General features: G+C 48.7%; 1 protein-coding gene across 1 annotated transcript in view; it reads right to left on the bottom strand.

Moving 5' to 3' along the window:
* Positions 1 to 18,286, bottom strand: part of USP7 (ubiquitin specific peptidase 7) — a 55,106-nt gene extending 36,820 nt beyond the window's left edge. Inside the window, exon 1 of the mRNA XM_061207752.1 lies at positions 18,148 to 18,286. Within this exon, the coding sequence (XP_061063735.1) occupies positions 18,148 to 18,229 (82 nt within the window). The 5' untranslated portion in view covers positions 18,230 to 18,286. The remainder of the gene's footprint in view (positions 1 to 18,147) is intronic.
* Positions 18,287 to 24,836: the final 6,550 nt, after the last annotated feature.

Consider the following 24,836-nt stretch of genomic DNA (forward strand, 5'->3'; position numbering starts at 1 on the left):
TTCACGTCAAGCACGTGTCCCACCAAATGAAGAGGAAACCACCGGTGGCCCTGAAAGCACTACGACACTCAAAAACAGGTCTGTCAGAACTGAGACGGTCCCGGTGCTTGGACCCTGGCTGCCAGCCCCAGGCAGCCATCTGATCAAGCCTGTCCTAATCATCTCAGGCAGCAGACCCCATCAGAAGCTCCTCTGCTGTCCTGTGGAGGATATGGGTGAGGTGTGGTTTTGTGCTATCTTGCCCCTGCCAAGTTGGCAGGGCTGCCTCCAGTGACTCTCTGAATTCCTTCGGTCATATTAACAATGAAACCGTCCGTGGCTTAATCAATACCACAACTGTGTTCTGGTTTTATTTTGATTTTTATATGAATTGGCTCCATGCCTGCCCCATGAAGGGAGCTGAAAGCCCACTTGCGGGTGGTGGTCCTGCTCTGCTAAACCAGGACTTCTCGGGTCCTGCCTTGGGGAGAGTCTGAGGATTCAAAGTAGACTCTGTATTGAAACCCGACAGTTAGCTCTATACTCTTAAATAATCCTGATTTAAATTAGTTATATGAAAATAAAGCCCCAAGGAAGGTCACGTATAAATCTGTGTTCCTTAAATAAAACTATTTGTTTGGGGTCTTCAGTTTGGCTTCATTATGTAAAAATCATCTGTTTTTAGAGGATCATGCTAACTGCCATCATGTCCGTCCCACAAACCATGACTGATGCCTGAGTGAACACTGGCCGGGCACGGAGAGGGGTGTACACCCTGTACGACTGAGGAGCTTGTAATTATGTCCGTGCTGCTTGCTTACACATCTGGTCTTATCTGCTATATTGGGTAGGGCAGTCCACTTGTGGAAAGGAAAAACAAGTCCCAGCAAGCCCAGCAGAGGCAGAGCTGCACAGAAGCTACAGGCTGAAGGCAGAAAGTATCAGCAACCCACAGGAGCCAAAGGATCAATATGCAGAACACACAGAGATCGTAAAATCAAGAAGAGACAACGCAACTACAACAAGGAGAAAGTCTTAAGAAATACAAATAACGAATCTGCTCAACTTTCCTAATTAACACGATACCACTTTTTATCTACCAGATTAACAGTGAAAAATATTGGAAATGCCCATAGATATTGAGGGTCTCACATCACAAAATGGGTGGTGTCAAATGGCTAAAGTCTAAATTTATAGTCAAATTATTCTCCCCAAAGGCAGTATTTATTAAAACCAAAGTCAAATATTCTTTCACTCAAAATGCCATCTCTAGATATCCATTCCAAGGAAAGTAGCATACATGCCCAAAGATATATACAAGCATATTTCTTACACTGAAGCACCATTTTTTACAGAGAAAAACTTAAAGCATAAATGCCCATTAATTCTAAGGGCCATATATTGTATGGCGCCATTTATTCATATGAAGTGTCCAGAACAAGCACACCCACAAAGACAAAAGGCAGATCAGTGGTTGCCTAGAGCTGGGAGGGAGAGTGGAAGGGTGATGGCTAAGGAGTGCAGGGGTCTCTTTTCGGGGTGATAAATTGACTGTAGTGATGGGTGAATATATTTATTAAAAGCCATTGAATTGTATGAGTGAATTGCAGGGTATATGAAATCTCAATAAAGCTGTATTTGGGGGGGGGGAGGAAGACAAGAACTGGACAGAAACAGGCTATTTTGAGTGGGGACAAACAGTTCCACAAGTCACAGCTGTCTGAGGGCCCGGCATAGTGAATGATGTGTACATTGAACAACTGAATCAGGTGTAAGTGTTCCATTTTCTGCAGTATTTCTCTAAAAATATTAAACATTTTTGGTGTTTGAAAAACCCATTTATCTACAAAATTTATTTATGTACATAAATTCACTCTACATTCATGTAGTTTTAAAGAAAGTAAAACTATATTAAGGGACAATGTCCACCAAGAGAGGAATCAATTAGCAGAATGTCCTTACAGAATGAAGGAAGCTGTACGTGTGGACGGGACGAAAAACAGGACAACACCCATCGTACATTAAGTACATATGTTCATCGAGGGATGGAGTCTTTCTTGCCTTCTTGCTTCCATGTTGTTTTAATGTCTCAATGAATATGTATTGCCTTTATAATAAAGGTAAAACCACCCACACACGCGAAGCAAAGCAAAGCACGATGCAGAAAGGCACAACCAAAGTACTGCCTAAGGCCTGACACCACCTCAAGCAGCCCATAAAGGCTGTACCAGTGGAGACTTCCCTGGCAGTCCAGTGGTTGAGACTTCGCCTTCCAATGCAGGGGGTACAGGTTCCATGCCTGGGGAGCTGGGATCCCACATGCCGAGACCAAAAAACCAAAACAGAACAGAAGCAATATTTTAACAAATCCAATAAAGACTTAAAAAAAAAAAAGGTTGTATCAGAGAAAGAAAAGGGTACAGCAGCTGCCCGTTTGGGGGCAGGAGGGAGTGGGAACAAAAGGATCCCAAAACAAAGGGATTACCTAGATTATTTGTGACCTTGAAGGTCCTTTTACACCTGGGCAAATGGCAGCATCCTCTCTCAAATGCCTGGATTTTCTTTAGAACTACTTAAAAAGACAAGGAAATTTGGGGGCTGAGGATTGGGGTCAGAAGTAGATGAGAGATTTTAAACATACTGTGATTGTGCTAACTAAAACTTTTAAAAACTAGTCAAGCACAGCCAATTTCAAATGAGTTCTTTTATTTGCATAAAGCCACAAACAGAACAGCCTAGGACAGAGGACCAAGTTGTTTCTGGTTGATGTTTTCTTTCCCACATTGGTGTCAGCAGACCACCACTCAGGCCTTACCCTCCTTTTGAGGGGACCCACCCGGACTGTCAAGGAACACCTACTTTCAAGACCTTCTAAAAAACTAGCGGCCAAAGAAAGTGTTTAAAAGTTCCTGGGAGGAAGACTAGTTTCCCAGGTAAAGTCACGGGAGCAGAAGACATATGGTGTTCAAGGGCTGAAAGGCATAGCGAAGGTGTCAGCTTTCCCGAAATTAATTGGTATATTTGAACACAATTCCAATCACAATCCAGCAGAGTAAGTGAAACAATTTTGAAAAGAACACAGTTTGAGGAATTACACTACCTGATTTTGAGACTCACTATAAAGCTTCAGTAATCAAGATGGTGCTGTGTTACGTAGACACAGATCAATGGGACAGGAGAGTCCGCAAAAAGGCCCATGTAAACATTACTACTTGATTTGTGACAAAGGTGTAAGCAATTCAATGGAAAGGGACAGCAGTCTTTTCAACAAACTGTAAAGAAACAGTTGGACATCCATAGGCAAAAAAAAAAGAACTCCAACCTCACACCTTATACAAATACTAACTGATAATGGACCACAGATGAACACAGATTTAAACTTTAAAACTTTTAGAAGTAATCACATGAGACATGGCAAAGAATTCTTAGACATAACACCAAAAGCAAGATCCATAGAAGAAAATTTTGATAAGCTGAACTTCTCCAGAAAGACACTGTTAAGAGAATAAATAGACATGCTACAGATTGGGAGAAAATATTTGCAAATCACCTATCTGACAAAGGACTTACATCAAATATATAAAGAGCTCTCCAAACTTGACAGAAAAACAAAACAAAAGAACCCCAAATACTTGAACAGACACTTCACAGAGGGTATACGGATGGCAAATAAATACATAAAAAGATGTGTGACTATGAGCTATTAGATATCTGCAAATTAAAGCCACTACCCACCTACCAGGATGACTAAAGTGAAAAATGCTGACACTCGAGTGCTGGCGAGGATGAGGATCAACGGGACACCGGGAGGGGGAGAGGGCACGGGCACCTGGGAAGTAGGTGGCAGTTTCTCACAAAGCATACCTCACACAACAACTCTACACCTTCCTCTAGAGGAATGAAAACTCATGTTCACACAAAAACCTGAACACGGGTATTTATAATGGCTTCATTTGTAACTGCCAAAAACTGGAGACAACCCAGATGTCCCTCCATGGAACAGAATGGAAGCAGCAATAAAAAGCAACTACTGATTAGGTTACATGCTGTATGATTCCATTCTCTTGACATCTGCAAAATAACAAACCTGTACGAGATGGGGAGCATGGTCATAGTGGAGACACGACCAGCACAGCGTGAGGGGACGTTCTGGGTCCTGACTGGGGCAGTGGTTACGCAGACCTACACCTGTGCTGAAACTCAGAGCCATTCACCCCAAAGGCAAAACAAAAACAACAAAAGAAAAACAAAGGAAAAAAACACCTGGAGGGCAGGGAGAAGAATAAGAAATGATTTACTGACTCTTTAAATAAGCACTGCCTCGGGATATGGGTTCAGATCTTTAACCATTTGGGGAAAGAGAACTGAGAGAGCATAAAAGATATACAGGTCTGAGTCTTTTTGCCTCAGGACCTTTGTTCGGGTGGTCTTGTACACAAATGTGTGCATCACAGCTCCTGTTCTTTGAGGAGAGAGGGAGTCAAAAACGCCAAAAAGCCAGGAAAATGGGAGGTCAGACACACCCTTTGCTCCAGTAAACTCACATACATAAATAAGGTGTGCTACTTCATAAGCTACGTTTAAATTCAGACCAATTCCCAAAGAGTTCCAACTGTTCCACACAAGCTACTGGAAAACGGAGAAAATGGGGGGAAAGACACAAACAATAAACAAGTGGAATGCTGACCAGGATGGAGGAATAGAAAGCAAAACAATCAAAATCACAATTACCTCTGGTTTAAGCACGCTCTCCTTGAATTCTCACAAAATATCTGTTACTCATCTTAACAGGACCATCTTACATACACCTGTAAGTGTGAGGGGGACCAGAGGACAATTTCCCATTGCAGGGGACCACCCAACACTGCCTGCTGCCCGTCCCCATGGCGTCAGCTGCTGCGGACAACTAGGCTGCCACTAGCTAATTATCATCCAACCATCTTCGTCCTCTGCCAGATAGTAGTAAGACTCTTACATACAGAACAAAAGTCACTGCTCTCTTTGTGCCAGTGAGCTTTCTGGAGTTATAACTACAACCCTGTACCTAGTTAGGTAGGCTGTTACACACATGAATGTGGTATTTTAAGGACTTTTTAATATAACTGTTTAATGAAATATGCCAATAGTTAAAAGATCTGTATAACTCTGTGAATCAGTATTTTCCAAATGACCAATGAATGGTATTAGAAATGCTCCATTCAAAGTATAAGACAAACCAATAAATTTTAATGTAACAGAGCATGATAAGTTAATCATAGGGTTTCAAACTGCATGCTGTAATCAACCTTAAGAAGCTACCAAATTTTGATGTAGTATGAAAGAATTGCCACCGTTACCTGAAAAGGCTATACCTCTGTAAGACTGGGTTTTCTTTATATTTCCAGTAAAATTTACATTGCAACTGACAGCACCAGATATGAGAATCCAGCTGTCTTCTATCAAGCCAGATAATAAAGAAATCTGCAAAATGTATGAACAATGCCATTCTTCATTAAATTTTTGTTTTAGAAAATATTTCCTATAAAAAGCATGTTAAATGTGGGAATTCCCTGGCGGTCCAGTGGTTAGGACTCAGTGTTTTCACTGCTGGGGACACGGGTTCAATCTCTGGTTGGGAAACTAAGACCCTGCAAGCTGCACAGCATGGCCAAAAAAAAAAAAAAAAAAAAACAACAACAAGCAGTATGTTAAATGTGTTACTACGTACTGGTTTATTATTTTTAAATGAATAACTAAGATTGTTTTAATTTCTAATTTGGCAAATAATGATAGCTATAACCCACCTACCCAGAAGCTCTTTCTCACCAATTTTAAAACTGTCCCAGGATTCTGACAACAAGAAGTGTAATAGGGACTTTCCTGGTGGTGCAGTGGTTAAGAATCCTCCGGCCAATGCAGGGGACATGGGCTCGATCCCTGGTCCGGGAAGATCCCACATGCCGCGGGGCAACTAAGCCCACGTGCCGTAACTACTGAGCCCACGTGCCTCAAGGAAAGATCCTGTGTGCCGCAACTAAGACCTGATGCAGCCAAAAATAAAATTTTTTTAGAAAAATAAATAAATAAATAAAAATAAATTTCATGGTGACTACTAACATTTTTCCACAAAGACTTATAGAAGGGCAGGTGCAAATCTAACCCTTTATAATGGTTACCAAAGTAGTTAAAATTAAGGTTATTTGGCATTGAACATGGTGGCATGTTCCAGTCCTATTGAAACTAAAATATAAAAATGCAATGCGTTCAATTATCTGGTAGAAACAGCTGTTCAAGGCGTAGAGAATAAAATGCTCCCCGGCCTCAAAGTCTAAAGGGGAGAAGAGCAAAGAAACACAGTTCATTACAATCCATGCACATGGGCAGGAATCAGAGAGGGGCCTCTATTTTCATCTACCCAAAAGCCTTACCTCTGCCATTCTCACCTCAAATCTCCCAGAACTCAAATCCTAACCACCCCCTCCGGCCACTGCCAGTACTACTCAGGAGCCTTCCTGCTCCCCTGCACCCAGACATAATTGCTCTCCCCCACTTCCAGAGCCCTCTCTCTGCACCTCTTGTGGCATTCATCGCTTTCTATCCTGCATTAATTACATGTTCACGTGACCCATCTATATCCTGCTGACTCTCCCTCAGCAAAGACACCTATCACCTCTTCATCTCTGTAAACCACCCCAGCCCAGTGCCTGAAGCAGTGATTTGAGGCCAAGGGCCAAGTATGCGCTGTGCTGAGCCAGTTGGGGGAACCTTCTTCCCAGGTTTTCACAGAAGAAAATGCCTGGTTTTCTGTTATTCTAAACAATCCTCTCCAAGGCGGTCTTCTAGAAAGGCAAAGCTAAACCCAGTTCACAGGCTGGGTCTGGAGCAGCAACTGGCCGCTAGAACTTTCTGTGATGATGGAGACGGTCTACAGCTGCGCTGCCCAATACGGAAGCCACGAGCCACAGGTGGCTATGGAGCCCCTGAAATAGCGCTAGTGAGACGTAGGACCTGAGGGTTTACTTAATTCTACTTAAATCACTTCAAGCCCCCAGAGACATGGTTTCTTGGCCCGTGAAGTAGGGGGTAGAATAGTCGCTTTCTGCTCTAGAACAAAATTATGTGACCAAGAGCCCTCTGATAACATACCCAAAATAAAACCAGTATTTTAAGAACAAAAGGCCTTAAAAAGTATAGGACTTTTAACTTCATCAAAATAGAAATTTCAAATAATAGCCTCTGATTCCCAAGGAAATACTGGCTATAACAGAAAACTTCCAGATTTGTAGTACTAATTTTCCCCCTTCCCCACAGCCCTCAAGGTAATTAATGACCAACTTGAGAATAATTCTGAAGACTTTTGACAGCTCCCAGGGACCATGCCTGTAACATCACAATCCCCACGACCTGGGCATCCTGCAGGAGCCCACAACCATCACAGCCACCACCAGGACCGCCTGTCCTTACCGTGCATGGCAGTGTGTGAATCCGTGTGGCTGGCTGCCGCACATCTTGAAGCTGAACTAGTCACCTTTACGGATCATTTGCATTCTGGGTCGTCCCCCCTACCAGGATGCCCAAGAGTTACCTCGCTTATTTGCATCTTCTCCAGACACCCCAAATCCACTGGCTTGAAGGTCTCAATTTCGCCAACCCAGCGATGAATGCATTAGCAGTTTGTTAAAGTTGTGTGTATGTATCTATCTCATGTTTTAAAACTCACTGTCAGGGAAAGAGGCCCAGAAGGAAGATATTCTGCATGTGCCACAGAAACACCACCACGCAACTAGCTGGAAGTCAGTGAAGCGAGGAGACTGGCTGGCCTCTTAGGACCTCATTTCTTTCAACCCCTGCCCAGCTGAGGAATCCCGGGCTCTGGCACCTCCGACCCTGTTTTCCTTCCACCTTGTGAAAGCTGCTGTCTTAAGAAAGTAACAGATGATTTAGGCGACAGGGAGGAGAAGAATGCAGCTGGTCAGGACTTCAAGATACAGCAGGGGTACAGCCAGGTTGGTGCCATCTGTGTGGCTTGGAGGAGCCTCAGTTTGCTCATGTGCAGATGCAGGGTCATGGGGGTGAGGTGACAGGAGGACCTGAGTGGACAAGGTGCCTTGAGGTCTGACCCTGTAGCTCCACAGAACTTGGGCCTCTGAAATGCAGTACGCTTTCGCCCTGAGCCCTGGCAGACGAGGCTCGAGCCTTCTCAAGTTTAAATCTCTCCATATGCCCAGAGCCCTGAATGGTTTGCTTTAGGGATGATTCATTTCAGCTTAGGATCACATTACTGAATACCTGATTCTCAAGAAGGGAGGCATCTACCTTTAAAAACACATCTATTTTGCTTCTGCCACCACATTGCACTTGCTGAAGGATAAGGTGGCCCCGGCTGATTTCGGCAGTGAGCTACTTTCTATATTCAAAGCATGTGGTGAACACCACACGAAAATCTTCAGACTGCGGAGCCCAACTGCAGCTGTGCCACTTTGGGTGGTGAGATAAGAAACGCGGGAGAAGGCAGCAGCTTAAATTAAAAAGCAATAACAACGTCTTCACGACAAATAGTGTCTACTGACTATGATGAGACGCAAATTTCTGTGAAGCCACATGGCTTGGGTTCAAATCCCACTGCTGCCACCAACCCTGGGTAGGTTATTTAACTTGCTCAGCGCCTTGTTTCACTCAGCTATATAATGGGGATGCTGCTGCATCTACTTCAGAGTTGTGGTAAGGAACCAATGAGTTGATACAGACACAGCCCTCACGTCCAGGGGCCTGGCCCAGGGAGGGGTAGCTGCCAAGCTCTCCCAGCCTCTACGCAGCTCTCTAAGGTTCAAGGCCAGTTTACTGGACACCCACCTACTGCTTCTTACCCACCTTCTTGGATTCTTATTAGTTTTGTTGGCTGCTGAACAAATTACCACAAACTTACTGGCTTAAACACCACACACTTATTCTTTTATAGTTTTGGAGGTCACAAGTCCAAAATGGGCCTCACTGGGCTAAAATCAATGTGTCAGCAGGGCTGGCTCCTTTTGGAGGTTCGAGGGGAGAATCTGCTTCCTGGCCTTTTCCAGCTTCATCTTCAATGCCAGCAATGGCCTTCTCACATCACGCCACTCCAACCTCCCTCTTTCACAGGTTAAGGACCCTGTGATTACACTTGGTCCACCTGGATAACACTGCATAATCTCCCCGTCTAGGGATCCTGAACTTAATCACACCTGCCAAGTCCCCTGCCAGGTAAGTAACATAGTCACGGCTTCCAAGGGATTAGGACAGACATCTCTGTGGACCATTACTCTGGGGACCACAGATCCTCTCCCTCTAGATCCCAAGCCCATGATGCTGTTCTACACCTCCTGCCTCTGAGCACACCACCCCTCCCTCTTTTCGAACTTAGCTGTGTCCCCTCCTCTGTGAAGCCTCCGATGACCCACCCCTTTCCCACCGTAGGTCAGTCCCCCCCCATCACAGCCCTCCCTGGCACATGTTTACCAAGAGCCTTCACTCAAGTGCTGGGGGCAGCCAGCCCTGTACCTGCCAGTCGGGAGGGTTTGCATAAATGTCTATCTCGTGAGCAGAAGCCCTGCACCAGGCTCTGCGAGTGCACAGCAAGTACAGCTCTGCTGCCACAAGGGTACAGTGGAGTCAGAAGCAAGCCATGAGGCCTGGTGCTCTGGGACATCCAGACGAGAAAGCAGGGGGCGGGGGTGGCAAAGCCCAAGGTGCCTGCGCAGAGCGTGCGAGCAGGTGCCCTCCGCGGACCTCACCGAAACAGAGCAAGCGGGGAGACTTTGCAGCAACCTGACTTCCTGCAACATCCTAGCCTCGGCCAGTGGGTGCGCTGTCAAACTGGAGTGTGGTGTCACGTGTCCCACGGGACCCCATTACAGTTTGTAAGAGTTTAGGGTTAGCTGGTTAACTGCAGTCCAAGTCAATAGGACCCAGAACCCATTTCTTTCAACGAAACATAATTTAGACGTTGGTTTATAGGACAGAGTTGGAGCTGTTTATGGATACATTTTGGAGAACTGCTGGAAGATGGCTCCCAATCTCAGGGGTATACCTCCGCAGCACTGGACTCACTTGCATATTAGTAAAACGAACATCGAAATGACTTGGATCAACATTCTCTATGAGGAGCAGGGATGCCATCCATCCAAGCAGGAAGCGAGATTATTTGTTACTTTAAAAACTAGTGTGCAAATAAGCTTTTAATATGGAGAACTGCTATTTCACACAAAACTGTTCAGTTATAATACGGGGAATTGCTATTTCACACAAAACTGTTCAGTTACCATGGTGGAATGACAAAGTTACAAGTGCAGTAGCACGTTCCCTTATATTAATGGCCTATACACGCTTGCAATGAACACATACAGTTTCTGCAAATCCTCCCTGCGTGTTTGTTCTAAGCAATAACTGTTGAAATGTGACTTTAATAACAACCTGGGGCTTGCATTGTGTATGTGTATTTTATTTCATTTCTTAAACAATTTGTTTACACTGCGTGTCTACAAAATACAGAAAGAAACTGTCCACAACAGACTGGAAATTAATAAAAAAAAAAAAAAAAAAAACTGGTTCTTCACCACAAATAACCGAAGAAAGCCTGCTCTGTAGCGTTTGCCCAGGAACTATTTATTCACTCATTTTAATTTAGCTTTTCCAGGACACACTGTATCTTTCCAACATCCAATGTGACACTAATGCTACCAGAAACACCCTCTAGCTAAGGATCCAGCCAGACTGTCTTGGTGAACTCTGGCCACTAACACTGTCTGCCCTGTCGGACGTGTGCTGTACCTGCTTGTCCAATGTGGTGGCCACTGGCCACGGGTGGCGACTCAATACTTGAAACGTGGCTAGTCAGTTAAGGAATGTGATTGCCACCATGTGGCTGGTGGCTACCTTACTGCACACCGCAGGGTAAACCCTTAGCATCCTCCTACCCCACATGTCTTCTCCTCTGCCCCCATAAGAAAATGAGTTGGCATTCTCAAGCAATCCAGGTCTCAGTAGGAAAACAGACTCAGTTTGTTCTCATGGGTAGCAGCAGGAGACCTGGAGTGCTTTAGAGGAGGGAGGAGTCCTCTGGCTAGCACAGGCAGGATATCACACAGGTCAGAAGCCGCCCCTTGGCCACCACTGGGAGCGGGGTTAGGGTTAGAGCTCAGCAACCTCACTCCACCAGCTACTTCTGTGGACTTTGTGCAGGTCAGGCATTCCAGCCCCTATCTGTTCTCCCTCTTGTTCTTACAAGCTAAAGACAGAAGAGGAAAAGGCTGAGACTCTTGGGGGAGTATTCTTCCGTGCCCATCTATGATGGTTATAAAACAGCAATAGGGATTGAGGAATGTTTTTAACCAATTCACACACACTTTGTTTGACTGAATAATTTCTCCTCCTAGCTGACATAAACTACCAACTCTAAGAATCAAGCACTTCAAGATTACCTACCCATCAACTATACTTCAAAAAGAAAGAAAAAAAAATGACCTGCCCTACGTTATTTACGAGGAGGAGCTGGACTCTCTAACCACGTGAACAGGCTAAGGAGCGTTACATGTCCTCACTTGAAAACAGCAACAGCACAGGGTCAATTCAGGGCCTTGAAATGTAATTTATTCCCCAAAGTCATATTGATGAAATGCACTTGCAACTCCAGGTGAGTAAGCTTAGTTTTCTCAGCCTGTACCCTAGAGAAAAGCCCCCTCAACTCTTTCTGAAAGTACCATGGCGGGGGGGGGGGGGCAGGAGGGAGCCAAGAAGTCAGATCACTACCCAGACACTGGTGGCCACACCCTGCGTGTGATCACACTCTGCATTACAGGTCACCCCAACGATCTCATACAGCCCCTTTCCAAAGCAGAGGCCAGCTCCACAACTTATTGCAAGAGCCAGACCTTCCTCTGGTCAATATTCTGGGGGCTGGTACCTCGTACAGGACACTGTCCTCCCAGTATCAGGATGTCAGGGAAACCAATTAGTCACTAGCATGGAATCAGAACCCAGGGAGGGCCTGGGTTTCGAATATTCTATGCCAGGCAGGAAAATCACGTGGAACTGTTGTGGTCACAGAAGGGAACCTCCTTCTCTTTATCTTGCAGATTCTCAAATGACCCAGAAAGAAGGGAGGACCACCACCTTGAGACTCTGATACAGCACTCACTCACATTTGTTAAGATAAACCCCAGGTCGATCAGATGACTTGGGCTCCTTGGAAGGACACCTGGGCATCTCTGAGAATATTAACAGCTGTGCCCGCACAACAGTGGTCCCAGCCGAGCTGGTGACAAGGCAGCACGTGCTCAGCCCAGCGAGGGCCCAGCCGCACAGTCAACGAGCCCTCCCCGTCTCGTCACCCCCTGGAGCGCTCTGCGCTCTGCTCTGCCCAACACCGAAGACAGTGACACTACTCCCCAAGGCGTGCCCCCCGGAAGCCCCTCCCCCCCCCACTCCCTGGCTCTTGCTAGCCCACACTAGTGTCATCATTAAGTTCTGGAAGCATTCACTCTAGTCCAGGTCGGTGTATTTCCCTACACAACAAACTTTCTAATTACCTCCATGTCCAACTTCCAAGTTTAAATCACCAACGCTCAGAAGGCCTGCTTCTCTTCAAGAGAATTTCAACACATCTGACTTCTCATTAGCCGAGCCATGTGTTGTTACTACCAAAATGGCATAACTTGACTTTCTTGCCTACGCAAGACACTTAAAAATCCTGCTTCCTCCAACTTGCCTAAGTCCAAATTAGTTCAGAACAAGAAGTTTCTGAAGCAGGTGACATTTTAACATTTAACCGTCACAGTACATGTCAAGAAATACCTGGTTACAACTCGGTCCCCAGAGTAAAATTCCTTTGCCTTCGAAATCAAGCAGAAGTACCCAGGCTACATACTACTCATGCAAAAATCCAGAAACATTAACAAATTTTAAAATACTCAATAGAAAACTTCAGTAAGGTCCATCAATACCCTTGTCTGGAAAAGGAGCTTTTCCTTGCAAAAGGATCAAAAATGCCACTTGAAGCAACTTACGTTAAAGGCAATAAAACTGAATTAGCAGCTATCAAAGCAATATTGGTTTATGGCTTTGGCATTCTCTTTCACACACCACCCTGCCAGCCAGCCATCTCCTGCACTACTGTTTTGCCTTAAAATTGCTGTTTCCTGAATGAGTGTCTCCCACAAACACATTTAACAAAGAAGGAACATAAGATGGGTATCTTCAGCACAAACAGTCCAGCAGTGAGGAAGATGAGTACACAAGAGCAACCCCACAAGTAGTTCAGGGGGCAAGACATGGCTCTTACGCAAGGCAAGTGGCTGAGACCACCAGAAAAGTTTAGGGAAAAGGTGGCATCTGAATCACTTTCCTGGGGTCTCTTGTCCTGTCTGCATCCAAGGAGAAGCAGACACTACCTGTGCAAGTACAGGGCCCAAAAGCCAGAGTTGCACCCCATGCAGTGCAAGTGTGTGTGCACTCAGAGCCTGAAGCACAAAGCAGGCTGACTGAGGATCCTGATGGCAGAGGCCGGGGCTGTGCGACTACCCGTCTACCTGCATGAGAAAGGCAGCACACCTGAGTCCTTCTAATAAGCAGGGCAGTGAAAAGACAGCTGTGTGGGGTCCAGGAAGAGTGGAAGCAGAGACCAGTAAGAAGGCTATTGCAAAGTTCCAGCATGAGGCAACAGGGGCCGCCTCGTTTAGGGTGGTGGATGGAAAACCAAAAGGGCTTTTGGTAACAGGATGTGGGATTTAGAGACAACAATTCAGGGCCGACTCCCAAAGTCTGGAGGTTCGTGTGACCTGGCTTCCCTGCTCCAACCTGATTGGCAACCTCATCAAATCCATTACTAGATGCTCTAAGCCTAGTGCAAGAGCAAGAATACTCTCATCACGAAGGCCGTGAGCGGACCAGGCTTCGGCAGCAGTGTCACAACGCACCAAATCCACTAGCCACTCCTCTATCATCCACTACATTTTTCTTAAAATATTATACCATTAACCTTATATATCTATTTAGGCACATCAAGCCTAGGATTTCATAAACAATGCTGCTTAGATTGAGGCTGGTCAGTTTTCTTCCTAATCCATGTCAGGATATAATTACTGTAGAACCACGAAAGTCAACTTGCCCCACCTGTGTGCGCCATGCTTGATTAACCTGTGCCCATCCCTGCCTCAGGTGCAACCCTTTTACCATCACAACACCATGAGTGAACACTGATGCTCCTATCTCTGTGCCCAGCACTTCACACATGCTTTGTGCTTCCACCCTCACAACAACCTTGCAGGATACGACAGATCTCCTTTTCAAGGATGCAGAAACTGAGGCACTGAGAGCTTAAGCAACATGCATGAGGTCACACAACAATTAAACGGCTAAGTCCATGTTCAGACTCAGGCCTGGCGCTAAGCCTGTACTCTCTCACCACACTGCCCCACCATGAGTTAACTCAGTGGCTTCTTTCCTCCTTTCCACAAAACTGACCCCCCCACCCCACCCCAAAAAAAACAAGATGAAGGTATACACTTTTTTGCAATATGTGCTGTTAACAATCTTTGTTTACAGATAATCAAAATCAGCAGCCTGGAAGAATCAGGAGGGCGGATGCCTTTGGAAAGTAACTTCCAGTCCCATCAAAACCTGACAGGCTCACATCAGTCAGATGTTTCTAGGTTTGGCCTAATTTCTTCTATGTGTCTCTATCTTTTCTGGGTTCTCCAAGTTGATGCTCACTTTGTAGAGTTCTTTTACCAACCAAAGCTAATGTGAGAGGAAAATCAATATTCTCATATTATTTGATTTTTGTCTTGTTACGGCGCGATTTGAAAAGCAAACATGTTTTAGATATAATAAAATGCCCAAGTGTAGTTTATTTGGGTACACATGTACAAGAGAATTCACTTTCCACTCCCAAACCTGCTTTAGCAGAAAAGTAACTTGAAACTCCATCTACCCACACAAGTTGGAAAGAAAAAGAAATCTACCACTGCTGCCCCCCAAACAAAAACCACAGAAGTCAGTGATCAATTCTTTTCAGAAACTGCAGACGACTCACTGGTTTGCTCCCAGCTTGGTGTCCTGAGAGCAGTGGTCTGAGTGTTGTACAAAAGTCAACCAAAACTGTCTGTGCCCATGAGTCTCAAAGATTACACTCTGAAACGGAGACTGCTCACACGGGCGGCAGAGCCACACCAGGGCACAAACATCAAGGTACTGACATTCGTGCCAGCCGGCCTATGCAGAAGCCAGGCCTTGGGAAAACTTCCTGGTGATTCGGAGGGGGCGTAACAGACCAGATTATCACCTCTCAAGCACCCGAGAGGGCAGAGGCCACTGCAGGTCCTTCCTGCAGCCCCTCGGCCTGCACTGCCTCTGAGTTAGAGAGTGAATAAACTGTGGAGCACATTCATTCCTGGCCAGGCCGACAAAGGCCACCACCTCCATGGTGCTATTTGCCTCCCAACCTGAAAACCTGCACGGGCCTCACAGGAAGGAAACATGTGGTCTCAACCCCACTGAACTGCCACCATACCCCACGCCCCCCCCATCTTTTCCCTCTCTGCCCTTCACTCTTCGTAACTTTCCCAACGGCTCAAAACAAGATGTTTTTAAAATAACTAATCCTGAGCACTATTATTCTCCAGCAGATGTGCAAGGGCTGCGCAGGGATCAGTCAAAAGCAAATGTGACCCCAATAAAGCAGAGCAGGAGCGCAAACTAACACCGGACCTGCTGGTAGGAAAAAACCGCCAACCAAACCAGTCTCCCCGGCTCCTTCGAAACTGCCCTGCCCAGGAGGGGCGGGCAAATGCTCCTCATCCACAAAGCTTCCCTTCCTCGAGCTCATCAGAGGGAGCCCTGACAGCTTCCAGCTGCTGAGTGAGTCTACAGGAACCAAGGCGAACACCAAGCAGGTGCGAGTCACTCACGGAGCCTGGCAGACAAGCCAAGCAGAGCTGATGGTCACTAAATCCCACCCTTCTCGCTTTTTAATAGGAAGGATTTTCACACTTTCTGGTCCTAAACTACAATGTATAAACCTAACGCCACATTTTAGGAGTGGGAAGGCTAAGAAAGGCTGAAAGAGACTGCCTAAGACATAGGCAGCTTTTTAAACTGCACACCTGCGGCTGTTCACAGCGTGCTGACGACCATAAGCTCTATAAAGACAAGGTACCCTCTGGATAATGAATCAGAGGCCCACTCAAAAGAAGACTGAAGTTTACTGAATCAGCAATAATAAACTACAACCTTTGCCATCCAGTTTGAGACACCAGTAAATTTGCAGATTAATGATTTTACGGGCGACTTTTCCAACAAAAACTTGGATATGAGAACAAAACTCCTTGAGAAAAAAAACGTAGTCTTAAAAGCATGCATGACTTCTGAAACCTCTTCCTCCACTCAACACTCTCTAGTCTTATAGAAAAGCCCTTGAAACTTGTGGACATGACTATTTCCCCAGAGACCCAGTTCTGTACCAGAAATACACTATGCAGTGGGGTCCATGCTGATCAGCTCTCACCTGTGTTCAAAACGCTTAAAAAGTGCTAAGACAACATAAGTGGGACACGGATATGCTAGCACTAGTGGATTTTTGTCTTGACTGGGGGATAACTTGAAAAGGAAACTGAAAAGCAATCCCTTTTTACAAGGCATTAAAAGGAATATACATAATTCTCTCCGCAATGTATTCCTTCAGCTAATTGTTTAATGACACGTGACAAAAACTCTACCAAGTTATTGCCTTTCTGGGGCCAAGTGAGACGGACAGCCTGGTCCTTGGCATGGACTGGGTTCTCCTGTCCCCCATTACTGGCCACTGAAGTACCAGCAGGAAGTGCTTTCCGCAGGCATCTCCACCACTTCGCCTTTTGCCATCTCGCAGGCCATTTTCTTCAGAGCACATCCAACTGTTGGCAGTAGGTTACTCACAGGGGAGTACCAGTCATGGTAAGAGTTCCCACCAACCAGGGGGCAGCACCCCACACGTGCAGCCACCCCACAGGACAAATGCTGCTTCATCTGAGCTTCCTTAGCACCCCCATTCATTTCCACACCCCAAGATCTCTGGCTAAAAGCAAAACAAGAACAGAACATTCAATGCCCCGTTCATTCAGGGGCACTCTTTTGACTCCTGCCTGTCCGTCCCCCTCGAAATAGGTAAGGACTCTCTTTTAAGACTCCTTGGACTTTGCCCTTTTCAGTACTTGGGGCCACGAGAAATAAAAGATGCCTTCCAACCACCAAGTCCGCTTGAGGTACGTAAGCCCAAGACCCTTCCGCGTCCAGTGCCTCTGCATCAAACCTCTATTACCATGCCCTTGTATCTCAAAGCAGGATACCCTGGAAAACTGCTGGCACATGGGCAGAAAATTAAGTTACCTCTGGAATCAGGGTGGATTTAGAGATAGGTAGTCGTGGGGGTGGGGGGGAGGGCGGCGGCGGCTTTCACGTAGTTTCAAACACACACCTGGCCGGAGGCTGACTGCACCGCACACAGCCAAACTCCCCGAAATACAGCTAACTCAGAAACGAAGAGCGCCTGACTCCGAACTCTGGGCCCGTCCAAAGGCTGAGAGCATCTGCGCCCCTTGCAGGTGTTTCCAAATGAAGCCCGACGCCAGCAAGTGCTGTTACGGAGCGATCTGGGGGTCCGCTTCGAAGCCCCGATGGGCTCTGCCGGGGAGCGCGCGGGAGCAGGTGCGGGCGAGCCCCGAGCCCAAGGAGGTCTCCGGTTCCCCGACTTTACCGGCCAGAGCCAGGCCCCCGCGACGCCCCAACGGGGAGACGGTCCCCGGAGCCCGGCTCCCCAACCCGGGCGCGCAGCGGCCGCCAGCAGTCCGCAAACGCCCGCGTCCCTCCGCGGCCGGAGCGCTCTAATTTACAACTCCGGGCTCCGGGCGCTTTGTGCCGGCAAGGCCGCCCGGGTCCCGCCGGCCGGACAATGCGCCGGGCGGGGGGCCACCGGCCGCCCCCCGCCCGCGGGCCCGGCATGACTGTGCAGCCTCACCCGGCCCGGGCCGGCCGGGTCGGGCCGGCCAGGCCGAGGCCCGCGGCCGCCCGGGGCTGCCCGGGGCCTGGTTAAAGATGGCGAGCCCCTCGCGTGGCTCCCGCGGCTCCCCCCGGCCACAATGGAAGGCGCCCCCCGGCCCCGCCGCGGCCGCTCCCGGGCCTCACCTTCCATCTCCATGTCCTCGGGCTCGCTCAGCTGCTGCTCGCCCGCTTTCTGCTGCTGCTGCTGCTGCTGCTGGTGGTTCATGTCGGCCGCGGCCTGGGCCTCGCCTGCGGCCGGGGGCCGGGACTGCGGGCCCGGCGGGCGGGCGGCGGCGGCGAGCCGGGGCGGCGGCGGCGGCGGCGGCGGCGGGGCGGCCTCCTCCTCCTCCTCCCGCGCGTCGTCGGCGGCGGCGGCCCCGGGGCGGCCCGCGGCGGGCGGCGGCGGCAGGGAGACGCGCACGTACTTGCTCGCGATTCGCCCAATCTCGGCGCCGAGGCGGGCGGGCGGCCGGCGGGCTGGGCCGGGCGGCCTCGTCGCTCGCTGCGGCCGCCGCCGCCGCCGCCGCCGCCGCGGGGCCCGCCTCCCGCCGCCGGGGCCGGGGCTGCGGGGCCGCGGGCCGGCCGGGGGCGGAGGGCGGCCGGGCGAGGGCCGCGGAGTCAGCCCCGCCTCGGGCCGGGCGCGGCGGGCGGGAGGCCTGGCCGGCCGCGGCGGGCCTGCGGGGCCTGGGGCTGACGGGAGCGGCGGCGGCGCGGGCGGGCGACGGGCCGGCCGCGCTCCAGGCGCTGCGGCCTCCGCCTCCTCGGCGTCGTCGTCGGGGCTCCGGCAGCGGACGCGGCGCCCGGCGGCTCGGCTCGGCTCGCTCTCAAAATGGCGGCGGCGTGAAATGTCACATCCGCATGGGGGGCCCGAGAGCGAGCGAGCTAGCGAGGAGAGCTGGCGGGCGGCGCAGGGAGCGGGCGGGCAGGCGCCGAGCCGGAGGGCGGAGCGGGAGCGGGAGGGCGGAGCGGGGAGGCGGAGCAGGGAGCGCCCCGCCCGCCGCCGCCGCCGCCGCCTCCTGGGTCCTCCCGCCCGCCCGCCTGCGGCCCGCAGCGCCGCGTCTCCCGTGCCCCTCGCCCGGCTCGCCTCGGCCTCTCGCCGGGTGCCCGTCCTCGGTGCCCGCCTGGAGTCTCGCGGCCGGGCCCGGGGGCGCTCCGATGTGGGCGACTGGGTGCCCCAGCCCTAGGGGGCGAGTGGCCCGGCAAATGCCCCATCCTGGGCATTTGGTCACCCAGAAAGCCCCTGCGGCCGTCGGGGGTTGGGGCAGAAACCCTGCCCGCAGACGGGTGACTTCGGGCCGGTAGCTGATATCGCCCGTGAACTCCGGAGAATAGGGCCCGGATCGGAGCGAGCGGCCAGCGCGGATCAGCACTTGCTGGCACTGTTAGTTACCCCCTTTAATAGATACGTAATTTATTCACCCAGTACCTCGCGTACGAGAACTTCTTTTCTCACTATAGCCCAAACCAGAAACCAGGTTTTGGTCCCTCAAAACCAACCCAAATAGCTCTTCCTTTGGCATTAATTTATCCCCTTCATATCAGCCCAGTCTGGCTAAGATCCTTCACCCAGGGCCTCCCTCATTCCCGATCCTTGAGAGACCGGTGATTGGGGTCTCAACTTTTTGATGAGAACCAAGGCAATGTGGATAAAGAAGAGAATGGAAGAAAAGGATACACATCTCTACATATGTGCACCTCTAAGTGACCGTCTCAAGGGAGAATATAATTTTGCCCCCAAATGACCAAGAAATTGTGATTCCTGTCCCACTTTCTATCTGCCTATCTCCTGTCCCTGCATTTTTCTCCAGTTTTCTCCACTTTATTCACTGTCCGTCTCCCCGCCCAGAAAAGAATGTTTTGTGCACTGTGGTATCCCAAATGCCTGGGACATAGCAAGTACTCAATACATATTTGTTGAATGAATGTATGATTCAAATGTGACTAGATTCCGCTCCCTTCCGCCCCCCCCCCCAGCATTTCATACACTTAAATGTTTCCCACCGGTGAATTTCTTGCTGGACCAAAGCAGTGAGCAGACAAGAGGGAAGGAGCTACTTCACCAGGAATCAATCCCAGCCCCTGGGTCACCCCCAGATTCTGAAGAGGTGTTGTTATTCACACAGATTCTCACAAATGCTAATAAACAGTTCTCAGATGCAAAGGAATCCTTCTCTCCAGCTCTCTAGAGACTTGGGGGAGGGCAGAAAGGACTGCTCTGGCAGAGGAAGGGGTGGCAGGGAGTGATAAAGGTGCCTATCGGGTTCCACACTGGCCAACCTTATCTTCATCACTGGGTTCAAAACCAACCAGGGAATTAAAAAGAATAAGAGTAAAAAGAATACCTCGCACGATGGATAAATTAAATGTTGTACACCCAATACAATAAAATACTGTTTGGCAATGAAGAATGGATGAGGCTTGAAAACACGGTGCTGAGTGAAAGAAGCCAGACAGAAAAGATCTTACAGTGTATGATTCCAATTACATGAAATGTCCAGAGCAGGAAAATCAACCTATAGAGATGTGAGATAGATTAAGGACTGGACAGTTAAGGGTTTGGGAGTGACTGCTAGTAAGTACAGGATTTCTTTTGGGGGTGATGAAAATATCCTAAATCTGATTCTGGTGATGGTTGCACAACTCTGCGAATATACTAAAAACTATTGAACTGTGCACTTTAAATGGGTAAATTATGTGGTATGTGTCAGATCTCAATACAATTAATTTGTTTTGGTTTTTTATAAATTATTAATTTATTTACTTTTGGCTGCACTGGGTCTTCATTGTTGCGCGCGGGCTTTCTCTAGTTGCGGCCAGTGGGGGCTACTCTTCATTGCGGTGCGCAGGGTTCTCATTGCAGTGGCTTCTCTTGTTGCAGAGCACAGGCTCTAGGTGCGCGGGCTTCAGTACTTGTGGCACGCGGGCTCAGCAGTTGTGGCGTGCAGGCCCTAGAGCGCAGGTTCAGTAGTTGTGGTGCACGGGCTTAGTTGTTCCGCGGCATGTGGGATCTTCCCGGACCAGGGCTCGAACCCGTGTCCCCTGCATTGGCAGGTAGATTCTTACCCACTGCGCCACCAGGGAAGTCCCCAACTAATTCTTTTTAAAAGATGAGAATGAGTGAGGAAGACCAGAGTGGAAGCTGTTCATCGTCTAGATGAGAGTTGGAGATGGACTGGGGGTGGGGTTGGGGGTGGAGATGGAGGAAACGGGTTAGTATGTAGGCAGGTCAAATTGCTGAGAGCCTGGAACTGAGTGGGAGGGAAGAGAGAAGAATCAAGCATCGCTCTCAGATTTCTGGCTTGAGCAACTGGGTGAATGATGGTGCCAGTTACTAACATGGGGGAGAAGTCTGGGGGAGGCACAGGTTTGGAAGTAAAATTAAGAGTAAGTTTCTTTTGGCTTCATTTTGGGGAGTTTGGGGGGGTTTGTTGTTTTTATTTGTATTTTTGCTTTTTTTGGACTGTATTACATTTGAGATGCCTGTTAGACATTATCCATACGGCGGTGGTAAGGAGTTAGTTCAACAGGAGTCTGGGCTAGAGGTAAAGATGTGTGGAGATGGTATGAGAGCCTGGAGGCCACCTAGGGAGGTGGGGATAGAGCAGATTTGGGCCATAGTCAGAGGCTGATACAAAGAGGGACCAGCAAAGCAGACTGTCTCAAGTATAGGCCCCTCACCCATCCACCCAGTCACTCCATCCTGGGACCTTGTTTACTTTTTCATAGTACTTACCAGCATTTTCTTTCTCTTTCTCTCTCTCTCTCTCTCTCTGTGCAGCTTGTAGGATCTCAATTTCCGGACTAGGGATCAAACCTCGGCCCTCGGCAGTGAAAGTCCCGAGTCCTAACCACTGGACCACATTTTGAATAATTTTTGAATAACTGTTTACATAGCATAGTATGCAGAGTTCTACAAGGGACCTTCAACCTAGATGCTACTCCTACGATTGCATTCTATTACACTGATGAAATTAAGGTTGCTAATCAGTCGAGTTTAAGTAGAGAGACCATCTGGTTTGGCCCAACCTAATCATATTGGTCTTTTAATAGCAGAGTTTTCTCTGGTGGCAGAAGAGGAAGGCAGAGATGTGACAGATGAGAGGAGGTTCTCTGTTATTGAGATGTAGGGGGCCACGTGGAAGGATCTGAGAGTAGCCCCTGCAGGCTAAGGGTGTGTCCCCAGCCACCAGCCTGAAAACGGGGGCCTCGAAACTAAATTCTGCCAGTCTGAATGAGGTGGCCCTTCCCCGGAGCTGTCAGAGAGCCCACCCCTTGGCTTTGGCCTGGTGAAGCCCAAGAGGAGAGCCCATTGGAGCTGGCCTGGTCTTCTGATCTACAAAACTATGAGATCATACATGGGTGCTGTTTTCCACCTCTAAGTTTGTGATAACTTATTGCACAGCAATAAAAAATGAACACGCATAACTAATGTGTCCCCTCCTACAAGCATCTTGATGAGAGAAACTGTCTTTCTCACAGTTCTGTCCTCAGCACCTAGCACAGTGCCTGGCACATAGCAGATGCTCAATAAAGGTTGAATGAACGCTTTCACCTCAGCTGATGCTAACTGCTTGCTAGGAGCTAGGGGCTGTCTGGGATACAAAGGTAGAAAAGAGTGCCTGCATGCTTTAAAGGCTTCTCAGATGGATTTTCATAGGGATTCAATAACAGCACTTATTTTCTCTTTTCCTGCCTTGCGCATCTTTCATGGAGGAGTGGATGACAGGTGGAGAAGTTATTCCTAGGCCACCATGGCTACTAGAAAAGCAAGACTGGGAATCCCCTGGTGGTCCAGTGGTTGTGACTCCACACTTTCACTGCCGAGGGCCCAGGGTTCAATCCCTGCTGGGGGAACTAGGATCCCTCAAGCCGGGTGGCCAGAAAAAAAAGGCAAGACCAGTGCACTTTGAGGCCTACCAAGAAGGCCCAGACTCAATTATTCCAGAGGGTTGTGCTAGCCTGTTTTCTTCTTCCCCTGGTGGAATTATAAAACCCATTTGCGGGCTTCCCTGGTGGCGCAGTGGTTAAGAATCCGCCTGCCAATGCAGGGGACATGGGTTCGAGCCCTGGTCCGGGAAGATCCCACATGCCGCGGAGCAACTAAGCCCGCGCGCAACAACTACAGAGCCTGCGCTCTAGAGCCCGCATGTCGCAACTACTGAAGCCTGTGCTCCTAGAGCCCATGCTCTGCAACAAGAGAAGCCACCACAATGAGAAGCCCGCGCACCGCAACGAAGAGTAGCCCCCGCTCGACGCAACTAAAGAAAGCCCGTGTGCAGCAATGAAGACCCAATGCTGCCAAAATTAATTAATTAATCAATTAATTAAAAAAAAAAAAAACCATTTGCACACAGAAGGGGTACTTGGGGAAGAACTCCGCAGAAGTGTATCAGCTGCGTAATGCCTACTTCCTGGGAGGTTTAATGCCAAGATGCCTCAAGGATCTGTTAGAGAACTCCAAAGGGCAAGAGGATTTAGGGCACTATTTCTTTTTTTATATAAATTTATTTATTTATTTGTTTATTTTTGGCTGCATTGGGTCTTCGTTGCTTTGCGCAGGTTTCTCATTGTGGTGGCTTCTCTTGTTGCGGAGCATGGGCTCTAGGCGCGTGGGCTTCAGTAGCTGTGGCTCGCAGGCCCTAGAGCACAGACTCAGTAGTTATGGTGCACGGGCCTAGTTGCTCCGCGGCATGTGGGATACTCCCGCACCAGGGATCGAACCCGTGTCCCCTGCATTGGCAGGCGGACTCTCAACCACTGCGCCACCAGGGGAGCCCCTAGGGCACTATTTCTGATCACTGCTAATTTTTAGAAATTTTACAATCCCTACCCTGGTTCCAAAACCAGTGACCAGAGGAGACAGAAAACTGGGGAGACAGGAACCACTGGACCATCTGCCTTGTCATTAGGTAGAGCCAAGTAGGGAGGGGCGCCACCCTATCATTACTCTCTGAGCAAAACATATTTTGCTGCTCCCAGGGCCTGTGCCATGACTCGGCATAAACAGCCGGTTGGTTTTTCTTCTTGAGACCCAAAATATTTATCTACCTGGAAGCTATGTTTTGGTCAGGGTCTAAAATAATTTAATGGAAATGGGAATCAGAGGCACTTTTTTTCCAGTATAACTAAGTTATAATCCATACCTGGAAAGACAACCTAACCCCTCAACCACAAGGTTAGTGAGGATGTGGGCTTAGAGATAAGGCATTTGGCCAAGGTCATGCTGCTGTAAGCAGTTTGGGAGGGTAAGGGGCTTTAGGATGCAAACCAGATGATCCAGGCTCCATAGAGGGGTCCTGCAAACTCGAACTTGGGAAATTGACTTAACCTCTTTGAACTCAACATTCTTATCAGGGAAATGGGGAGGGCAGTTTCTACCTAAAGTGGCTGGTAAGGAACTGCTTTCCCATCCAGAAATTGTGAGATGGTTCTTGTAAGAGAGAGAATGAGATGAGACCCCAGGCCTTCCCCATTCCTGACCCACCATCCTTTCACTCAAAACGATTCCTAGGCTGAGCACCCACTATGTGCCAGGGACAGGGACGGGGCTGCCTGAGGTTAAACAAATGGCAAAAATGACCACAGGGGTGGCTAATTAGGTCAAGTGGCCAACATTCTTCTGGGCTGTGAGCCGGCAAAACCTTAATGCCCTTAAAGTAAGGTCTTTTCTAGAATGACTGCTCATGGTTAGCCAGGTGTGCTGTAGATACTGGGGTCTTGTTTACTTTTTAAAAAAACAGCTCAGGGACTTCCCTGGTGGCGCAGTGGTTAAGAATCGGCCTGCCAATGCAGGGTACACGGGTTCGAGCTCTGGTCCGGGATGATCAGATCCC

Source organism: Eubalaena glacialis, chromosome 13 (assembly GCF_028564815.1).
Source record: "Eubalaena glacialis isolate mEubGla1 chromosome 13, mEubGla1.1.hap2.+ XY, whole genome shotgun sequence".
Taxonomy (NCBI): domain Eukaryota; kingdom Metazoa; phylum Chordata; class Mammalia; order Artiodactyla; family Balaenidae; genus Eubalaena; species Eubalaena glacialis.